This window comes from Gossypium hirsutum, chromosome D06, assembly GCF_007990345.1.
Source record: "Gossypium hirsutum isolate 1008001.06 chromosome D06, Gossypium_hirsutum_v2.1, whole genome shotgun sequence".
Taxonomy (NCBI): domain Eukaryota; kingdom Viridiplantae; phylum Streptophyta; class Magnoliopsida; order Malvales; family Malvaceae; genus Gossypium; species Gossypium hirsutum.
The window spans coordinates 41,783,260-41,794,000 of NC_053442.1; the positions used below are offsets into that span (position 1 = coordinate 41,783,260).

Here is a 10,741-nt window from a genome sequence, read left to right on the forward strand (position 1 = left end):
TTAGACTTCTTGGAACATCCTTTCCCATCTATCGGCCTTGTTCTTTTCTTCTTGAATCTCTTTGCGCCACTGCTCCGAAGTTTTTCCCAACCCGGTAGTTCTCATTGATAACAGTAACTTTTTGTAATATACTTTCAAGCTATCTAGATCCTTTTCAGCCTTAGCTTTTCCCTTTCTTAATCTTTCTACCTCGAGTTTTTGAACATCTGCGTCTAATCTCAAGTTCATATTCTCTTTCTCCATTTGCTCCATCTTCTTTTCTAATTCTGCATTTCTCCTTTCAAAATCTTGCTTCATGATTTCTAATTCAGAAGGGACGACTCGTAAATGCTCCTCTATCAGCTGACTATTTTTGTGACTTGGCTTGGGGATGTTATCATTTATTCTTCTATCCCACCAGTCATTATACTCAGGAGTTGTCATTGGTCCTATAGAGAATCTCTTCATTCGATGAATTTGTTTTTAAGCATTGGTCATCTCTCGAATCTTCTTTTTGTAACCATCCTCCCTGTACAAAAATTCACACTCAGCTAATCTCTGGGTTGCGGGTATAAACTGTCTTAACCTATATTGTCTGAGCACTAACAACAGAGCATAACCAACAGCTCCCCAGATTCCAAGCAGAGGGACCGAGTCAAAATCTTCGGACCGATACAAAATTTCATCCGGAAGCAACCACGGGGCTTTCCACTCAATGTCCTCTTCTTGCAGGTTCTGAAGAATTGCTATCCACTTTTCTATTGAGATGTCATCCCTCATCGGTGTAGCTACTACCTCCTTCAGTGGCGAATAGTTTTTAGAGAAAACCTGATACGAAACCTTATCAACTTTCCAAAAATGACTACGGAACCACGCGAGTAATAGCTGTGCACATTCGATGAATCCACCCTCACCCACTCACCGACAAGTATTAAGTGACCTGAATGTTTCTGCCAAAATTGTTGGAACCGGTGTAACCCCTTTATCAAGACGGTCGAAGAAGTCAGTGACTGCCTCATCAACATGTCCCAAGGCCTTGGGGAAAATAACCAAGCCGTATATGTTCAAGGCAAAGATATCTACCCTCTTTTTCATATCCGGGTGTATCAGAACTACATCTTTCAAATTCCTCCAAGAAATGCACTTGTTATCCCCCTTTTGTTTGATTCGGGCTGTAACCCATTGCCCACTCATCCCTGTTATGTTCATCAACTTCTTTAGAAAGGTCGGTGGATTTACAGCTTTCCAGTAAACTTTGTCGACTTGAATTTTCACACACCAAAGTAAAGCCATGTATTCTTCTACCGTAGGCACTAAGTCGACTTTTTTGAATGTGTAACAACTGTAGGTGGGGTTTCAAAATTGCGCAAGAGCCCGGAACATGTGTTTGTCTACCTTGATATCTAGCAGGTACGACAAATCCCCATAATTGGAATAGAATAGCTGTGTGACCTCTTCAATCCACTGGTCCCAAATTTTCCTCAACTCTTGCAAATTGTTCTGAGTTACGCTAATATGGGTAAAGTCCCATAATTTTGATATATATCTTTCAACCAAACTATCACCTTTCTCTTGCTGCGTCATTTCTGACCAAATTCGGACAGCCGCATTATCTTCCACCTTATCAAGAAACCCCTTTTTCATGACAAGCTTTCTATCTAGAAACCGAATATGAACCAACGTATTTTATGATGAAATGTCATGTAGTTAAAAATGTCATACATCCAAAGCAAACACAAAAAGTCAGTATCAGGTATAAACATACAATCTAGAAATAATAAAACACATATTTGGGTATCTTCTAGGGTTCGGTGTAGTTTTACCTAGGGTGAGATCCTAAGGTTCACTACATGAGGTTTATCTCTAAAGTAAGAGTACCCGAACCAACAGATTCTTCGATCTTCACCCATTGTAGGCTCATTTAGACCGAGTTCGGTTTAGGGGAATACATTTCCCTATGGCTGCACGAAGATGAGAATCTCACGAAGACATAGGTACAGATGTATCCCGGAAGCGATCCACTATCCTGCACGGAGGTGAAAACCTCACGAAGGAATAGTTTCTCACTCCCACTTAAAAGGGTGTGACCAAAGGTCATGCAATGCAATGTGTAGAAGGATACCAAAATTTGAACCAACACAGTAATTATAAACCACAACGATGAAAATTGTAATGAAGACGAATGCAATGCAATGAAAGGATCGTATCTTTAAATCAAAATTTCAATTTTTAACAAAAAGACAAAAAATAATCAACTCGTGGCTTAACTCTCTTATTTAAAATCCCCAGCAGAGTCGCCAAGCTGTTGACACAAATTTTTTTGATAAAACAGGGTCGACTTAGGTTTTGAAAAATGAAAACGAAAAACGGGAGTCGCCACCAATCCTTTTTGATAAGGTGTGATCAGGTCACCTCGTAAAAGTGGTTATTTTTAATAAAAATTTTAATTTTATTAAAACAAAGATTTTGGTCCACGAAATTCAGAAAAACAGGTTCGGGAGTTGGCTATGTACGAGGAAGGATTAGCACCCTCGTAACGCCCAAAATTGGTACCTAGTTGATTAGTTAGTGTCTTTATGTCGAAAATTGAAAAATTTGAAGAATTTTAAAATACGATCCTTATTTTTTAAAAGAAAACTTATATAAATCAAGTTACAAGTTAAGATCCTCTCATTTTAGAAAGAGAAAATGTCACCACCAACGCGTTAGGGCACGATATTTTACCTCTTCAGAAATGAACTTGTCTAAAAACTTGCACAATAAAATTAAAAAGGGTATTCAATTGTTTAGGTCGTATGAAAAATTGCAATCCAATACATTAGGACACAATTTCTCAAAATATTAAACATTGAATATCGCATTTATTTTGAAAAATCCTCGTCTCGAGAAAACAACATGTCATATCCAATGCGTTAGGACACAACGTATTGAATTGTCGATACTGAGCTTTTTATTTGAGTTTTTGTTTTAAAGAGCACCCTTTATTATTTAGATCCAACAAAAAAAAAATTGGAACCTAATATGTTAGAGTTCAATTCTCTCGAAGATCCTAAATACCGAGTATTGCTTTTATTTTGAAAATTTTCATTTTTGATAAATCCGAGTAAAAATGGATGTAAAATAATGATAATGATGATAATGTAAGTAAAATAACGCGAGCAAAACAAAAGATAAATAAATAATAAGACCAACAAAAAAAACAATCATGCAGACACAATAACAAATAATAAACAGGTAAAAACTAAAGCAAGAAAAATGACGATAATAGACACATAAATAAATAAATTAACAAAATTAACAAAATTACAAAAATCTAAAAGATATATGTATATGTATAAATTATGAAAATATGAAAAACATATGCATGTACACATATTTAAAACTATTATGCATGAAAATATATGTAAGCATGTATGTACATACATGTATATGTATATAACAATCATCAAATATAAAATATAAATATATATATATATGTAGGTAAATATATGAATTATAAAATGTAAAGAATATAAACAAAATGTATATTTTAGAAGTATAAAGAATATGTAAGAATATATATATATTTATGAAAATGAAATATATATAGATATGTATGTAGGTATAGGTAAATATTATAAAATATAAAAATATATATATGTACGGGCATAATGCATATATGTATATATATATATGAAATAAAAATAAAGTTAGAATAACATAAAACTAATTAATATATTAACACAATAGTCACAAATAAATAAAAGGAAAATAAAATTAATAATAACTAATAAAAATGATAATAATAAAAATAATAATAAAATAATTAACTAAATAATAAAATTGCTAAAAAAGACTAAATCGAAATAGAAACGAAAATACTGGGCGAATTCGAAATAAAAAAGAATGAAAATGATTAAATTGCTACATGCACCGAAAGAGGAGGGACCAAAACGGTAAATAAACCAAAGCCCCAAAATGCAGTGCTGCAACGGACTAAAATGAAACAAAAGTAAAATTATGCAGCTAATTTAAAATAAAAGAAAATAACGAAAAAATGGCCAAATTGCAACGCATTGCAAAGTCGGAGGGACTGTACGCGCAAATATCCCATTTGAAGAAAACACGCGGATCCTTCCCTAGGGTCGGGTTACCGCGCGGGTCAAGGCCAAAACGACGTCGTTTTGGCGCCTGACCCTTAATAGCAAAATGGCGTCGTTTTAATAATGGCATTTAATCCATATTTTCTTCAAAAAAACATTTCAGCCATTATTTAAAAAAACAAAAACCCTTCATCATCTCTCTCAAACGTCCGGCCTTTGGGTCTTCTTAGCGCCGCCATAGCGCCACCGTGGACTGTGGTCGGCGTTGCGCAAAATGGGCGTTCTAGTCCCCGTTTTAAGACCCAATTGAAGGCTAGATTCGTTTGGCCCAAAAATCAAGAGGAAGGACCCCCTAACTCGACCTTTCGGGGCCGATTTCACTGATGGGCAGACCTCGACGACGGCGCAACCGAATGATGAATCGGGTAAATCTTCCTTCTTTCATTTTATTTACTACTTTTATTTATATATATGCGTAAACGAAAAGAAAAGAGAATAGAGAAAACCGATCTACAAAACCGAAAAGAAAAAAAATCACCTTGAATCTATTTTTGCTTTTTATTTCTTTCTGCTAATGTTTTTTTTTTTACAAAAATTGGAAAGAAGAGCCCCCCAAAGTTACATTTTTCGTTGGCTTTTATAGCCGATTTTGCTACTGTTTGTGTTGTCTTTTTTCTTGCTTGTTTTCTTCTTTGCAGGTGACTGGCGGTACAAGTGGGCATGGCGATAGGCAGGTGCGGATGGGATGTCTGGCGGCGACGGCAGAAACCCTAAAGTCAGCAAATGTGGCGCTAAGGTTTCAGACTTTCTAAAACCCTAGCTTGACTGTTGGGTCAGGTTTTGGGCCAATTGGGTTATTGGGCTTGTTTGGGTTGATGGTTAATTGGGCTAGCTTGTAATTGGGTTGTACAATAAAAACCCTCCTTTAATCATGTTTAAGAAGTAACATTATACTACTTTTCATGTTTGACCTAATTTGGACGACTTTGCCCTGAGTTGCAATAAAACTTTTGGTTGTGTGGACTGAAATACTCTTTCAGATTTTAGATCCGTCGAGCTTTAATGTCACAACTTCCCTAATAGTCTATTTGAGTCTTTGTAAGGTAGCTAGGGTGTTGCGACTTTGCTTCCCGATGTCACGACTTCGCTGCAACGTTATGATTGACTTTCACCTTTGGCTACTGTTGTAGATGTCATGACTTTATCTATCGAATGTCATGACTTTACTTGTCAATGTCGCAACTCCTAGCTTCCAATGTCGCAACCTTGGCCATAGTCCACTTGCATTATTGATGCTGCTCAAAACTCCTCCCAAGTGGGTCTGTCGCTTCAATGCTGCGACTTCATGTCCTCCATGTCACAACATTCTGAAAAGTCCCCTAACATTTTTGTCATTTGGCTCAAGCCGTTTCTTGCACCACTATATCACTTAGTTGAAACTCATTAGGCACGAGTTTGCCTAATCGGTCGATAAACATCCTAAAAGGCTTGTTTTATTCAACTAAAACATAAATAACACATAATTCATAAAAATAAAGAAATAACAAAAAAAAAGCTCGATTACAAGTTACTTAAGTATCGCAAAAAACTCAATTTGTCATATTAAATTATGGAAAATCACTCATGCAAATGAGAACTGGGGTTGAAAACTTAGCATTGTGCAAATCGATGGATTTTCCCCGTGCGCGTGAGAATATGGTGGAGCCTGATCCTTTTAATTTCTTGGAGTAAATTATTATTTTATAATTCAACATAGAGCCCATATTTTTTACTAGTTACTACTTTAATAGCTATAAATATCATGCCTTGGTAGCCTTCTAAGCACATCACAAACTCGATGCAAAAGAGCTTGTTGGAGATATGTTGTGGATGAATTATACTTAAAAACAATGTTCTACACACCTCAGACTTTCGTCCTCAACGTTCGAGTTTAGTTTTCTCAATTTATCTTTATTGAAAATAAAATCATTTTCCTAGTTTTTATGAAAAATGTTAAGAAAGAAGAAAAAAAGGTTTACATATGCTAGATATTTCTATGCTCTTCAAAATTTTAAAATTTAGTCTATATAATAATTTAATTTTGAGACATTGAATTCTTGTACATTTTTATTTAAAAATCTTAGTCCTTCTATCAATTTTTTCATTAACATTATTGACATAACAGTTAAAAAAATGATAAAAAAAACCTCAATGTTTATAGTTTTTTGTTAATTTGACTCTCATTCTTCAAAACTACATAATTTTTTCAAAAAAATTAAAATTACTTTTCATATTTTAAATTAAAAATAAAAAATTTTAAAAAATTATAATCTAAAAAATTCAAAAATTATAAAAAATAAAAAATATTTAAAATTAAAAATTAAAAACAATTTTTAAAAATCATTTAAAAAGTTTACAATTATTAAAATTATTTAAAAATTCAAAAATTTGGAAAAAAAAAAAGAGAGAGTTACTCATTAAATGGTAATAAGAGAAGCATTTATGAGCCTGTAACCTAGCCAATCGATTGGCCCGACTCATTTCAGGATGACCTTAGACTTATATTATCAACCTTGGATTAGCCCAACTGGTCATTTTATTCGTTAAAATAATAAAAATATATATTAATATTAATTTTTATAATTAAATTAAACATATATAATTTGTTATTATTTTTAAGTAGAGAAATGATTCGTTTCGTGAAACAAAATCAAAGCTGGAAAATTCTTTGAAATTGAATCTCGGCCTGACTTCACCAAGAACACCTTTAATGATAATAAACTTTCCAACCTTTGAGCCATTTATTCAATCCATATTAAATCATATTTGAACAAGTATTTTTTAATTTAATTCAATAAATTATATATTAAAATGTTTTTAATTAAATTTAGTTATAAAGCATATGAAATAATAGTGTAAAATAATTTTTAAATAGTGATACAAAATTGATACAAATTAAATTTAAATATGCTGTGTAAATGTTTTTCAAAATACACTAAATAACAAATTCAAGACTTAATTTAAAAATATTGTATTTTTCCAAGATGTGGTCCATTTTTTTAATAAAATTCTTTTAATATAGTGTATTTTTAGCCAAAAAATATATATTAAATTTTAATCTGCAATAATTCAGAGTTTGTATTATTATTTATAAAATATTTTAAACTAATATTTTATATAATTTGTAATAAAATTTATATAAAAATATTATATATATAATTAATTTGATTTTAAATAATAAAAATTGGTTCAAATTTGATTTAATATGTTGAATCAAACAAATAACTCAAAGTCTAGAAAGACCCATTCATGAAGTAAATAACATTTTTTTATTTTTTTATAATTTTTAAATTATTTGAAATGAATTTTTATAAAAGATATTTTATTTTTAAAATTTTAAAGAATTTTAAAATTTTCATTTTTTTATTTTTATCAAAAATACAAAAAAGAAATTCTAATTTTTAAAATAATTTTTTAATTGTTTATGTAATTTTAAAGAGTAAATATCAAATTGACAAAAAATTATAAATATTGAGAACTAAAAAATATTTTACCTTTTTTGTAACGGGCATTTTACCAAAAAAAGCCCTTTTTTTCAAAAATTACCGAAATGGGCCCATTATTTAATTATTTACCGGAATGATCTATTTTCCGGGAAATCGCGTCCACGTCAGCGCAATGTCAGAGTATGCATTAGGAAATCGCGGCCACGTAAGCGCGAGTTGCTGACATGGCAACAAATCGCGCCCTCTAGGACGCGATTTGTTGCCATTTCAGCAACTCGCGCTTATGTGGCCGCGATTTCCTCCGCTACGTAGCGCGTTCCGGGGGACGCGATTTTGCCATTTTTCCCATGTTAGGTTTTTTCGGCTTTTAGGGCTTAGGGTTCAGGCTTTTTAGGTCCGGGAAGAAATAATTTTGAGTTGACATTTCTGATCAAATAGAATAAAATCGCTTCTAGCAAGATGCTATTTGAGAAGAATTTGTGAAATCGCGCCCTCGTGGATACGGTTTTGCTACAGTAGGTCATGGATGAAATAATTTTTTTTGACGTTTCTGAGCAAATAGTATAAAATCGCTTCTAGCAAGATGCTATTTGAGAAGAATTTGTAAAATCGCGCCCTTGTGGACGCGCTTTTGCTAAAGTAGGTCATGGATAAAATATTTTTTTGACGTTTTTGAGCAAATAGTATAAAATCGCTTCTAGCAGGATGCTATTTAAGAAGAATTTGTAAAAATCGCGCCCTCGTGGGCGCGTTTTTGCTACAGTAGCATGTTTGGGCTGAGGCTAAAAATTAGGCAGAAAATGTTCTCAGAATGCATAAGTCACAGCAGAAACAATTTAGAGAGGCTAAGAAGGTTAGAGTTTCAAATATGAGTAAACGTATTAGTGCTGTTATTTACTACGATGGTGAGGTTTGTCACACCGAGAATGGTGTTGTTTTTTTGTCGGAGAATATGGTGCGACTGGTTTTTAACCAGAACATAGATTTGACAAAACTTCGTAAAAGAATTAGGCGTAAAACTTTCAGAACGATGCCAATGAAAGTTCTGTCTATCACGTATCGATTTTGTTCTTCAGTTGATCCGGTGACATATGACTCGTTCGACATAAAAGGTGCTCGTAGCTTGGAGGCAATGGTGCAGACTTATCTTGCTAGTGTAGCACCTTATATTGAGTTATATGTACAATTTACATCGCCAACTGATGTACTTGCAACCGGTGTTCGAGATGTATACATGACCCCTGACTGACACTTGGTTAGTGGGTTACAAAATACGAAATAGCCCATGTTCGGTAGCGGTGTCGAATGCACATCCCCCGCAAGACACTCTGTCGGTGGATGGGACATGTACGTCGGTGGCTCGACGTTTGATGCTAGAAATACGTACTGGGAACGGCATCAAGTTCTAGTGGGTGGCAATCTACATCCAATTGGAGACGTTATCAAATGCCCAGAAGAAGGGATGACGTACTCCTTACGACATCAACTGGTGAGGGGACCTCGTACGCTGCAGATGATTGTGGGTTAGAAGATGACTCCGATATGGATCCACCTCGAGAGCTCGGGCCAGATGGTGCAGAAGTTGACTTATTTTCTGAACTGGAGCCTATTTCAACAGAACCTGAAGATGGTGAAAGGAGTTTAGATGAAGAAGAAAATCCACGATTCAGAGTATACTCACCTCCAGCCCACATGCATAATGTCAATCTGTCTGCAAATGATGCGTTAGAGTTTCCAGATCTACCATACTGGTTGAGTGATCGAACAAGTTCGGGGGTAGATTCCGGTGAATTTGAAGTTGGTAATCAGTTTACCAACAAGGATAATTTTATTGGTGCTTTGAAACAACATAGCATAAAAAACGACGTTAACTACCACGTCGTTAAATCCAAATCTGATAAGTTTGAGGCGAAGTGTGCGGTCTAAGACGTCACATGTTCTTGGAAAATCTACGCCTCGTTAAGGAAAAGGACAAGGTTGTGGGAGATTAAAAAGTACAAAGGTCCACATACATGTGTTGCAGGTATAGTATTGACGGTTTCTGAACAATACTTTTATTATGCAATGTTGCATTATTTAATGTACTCGGTTTATAGGTGATTCACAAGATCATCCCAAGATGGATTCAGCTATGTTAGCTAGCTTGATACTGCCCACGGTAAAAGCAGATCCCAGGACTTCAGTGCCGGTGTTAATTGCCAATATCCGTAGCCAAATGGGGTACACGCCCTCTTATCGCAAGGCTTGGATAGCTAAGCAAAAGGCGTTGGAGAAGATGCATAGTGGGTGGGACGCCTCATATAATGAAATATGACAGTGGTGTCAAGTGCTAGAGAGATACATCCCATCACAAACTTTGAAACGGAACATGCGTACTACAACGGCCGATTGCTACGAGGATGCCAAGTGTTCAAATGCCTATTTTGGACCTTTAAGCAATTCCGAGATGCATTTCCATACTACAAGCCGTTGGTACAAATTGACGGTACCTTTATGTTTGGGAGGTATACTCATCGGCTATTGCTTGCAGTGGCACAGGATGGCAGTGGGAGAATTCTTCCAATTGCATTTGCAATAACACCGGGGGAGTCGTCTGATGACTGAGATTTCTTTCTCTCTAGGTTAAGGAGGCATGTGTGCCCCCACCTGATATCTATGTTATTTCAGATCGAGGCGCCGGTATACTACCTACATTTGATCGACAGGGAAGCTTATGGCAGCGCACACTCCATAGATTTTGCCTAAGACACGTTGCTTCGAATTACTACATGCAATATCCATCTAAGAGCGAACGACGACAAGTGACCAACATGAGTATTTAGTCTATATCTGTGTTATTTCTTTGTCAATTTGAATTAGTTTTATTGGTAAAAGTGGTATAAATTATTCGCTATGATCTTATATTGGCAGAGTATGAAATAAATAAAGATCGTTTTCACGAGATGTTGGCGATTTTCCGAAAAATGGACCATTCCGGTAAATAATTAAATAATGGGCCCATTTCGATAATTTTTGGAAAAAAATGGCTTTTCTCTGTAAATTGCCCTTTTATAACAGCCACTTAGCAAAATTAATGGAAGGACTAAAATTTTTAAATCGAATAAAGTATATGGACTCAATAGGATTCACTTTTAAATTTAGAAAGAGTGAAAAAAAGAAAAAGTTAAAACCCAATTTTGGGGAGAATATATATGC

At 34.5% G+C, this 10,741-nt stretch overlaps 1 protein-coding gene across 1 annotated transcript; it reads right to left on the bottom strand.

Annotated features, from left to right (window-relative positions):
- On the bottom strand, positions 1–423 carry LOC121218412 (tropomyosin-like). The gene has a single exon (XM_041095586.1). It carries the CDS (start codon positions 421–423, stop codon positions 1–3), a length of 423 nt encoding a protein of 140 aa, XP_040951520.1.
- Between the last annotated feature and the right edge of the window lie 10,318 nt (positions 424–10,741).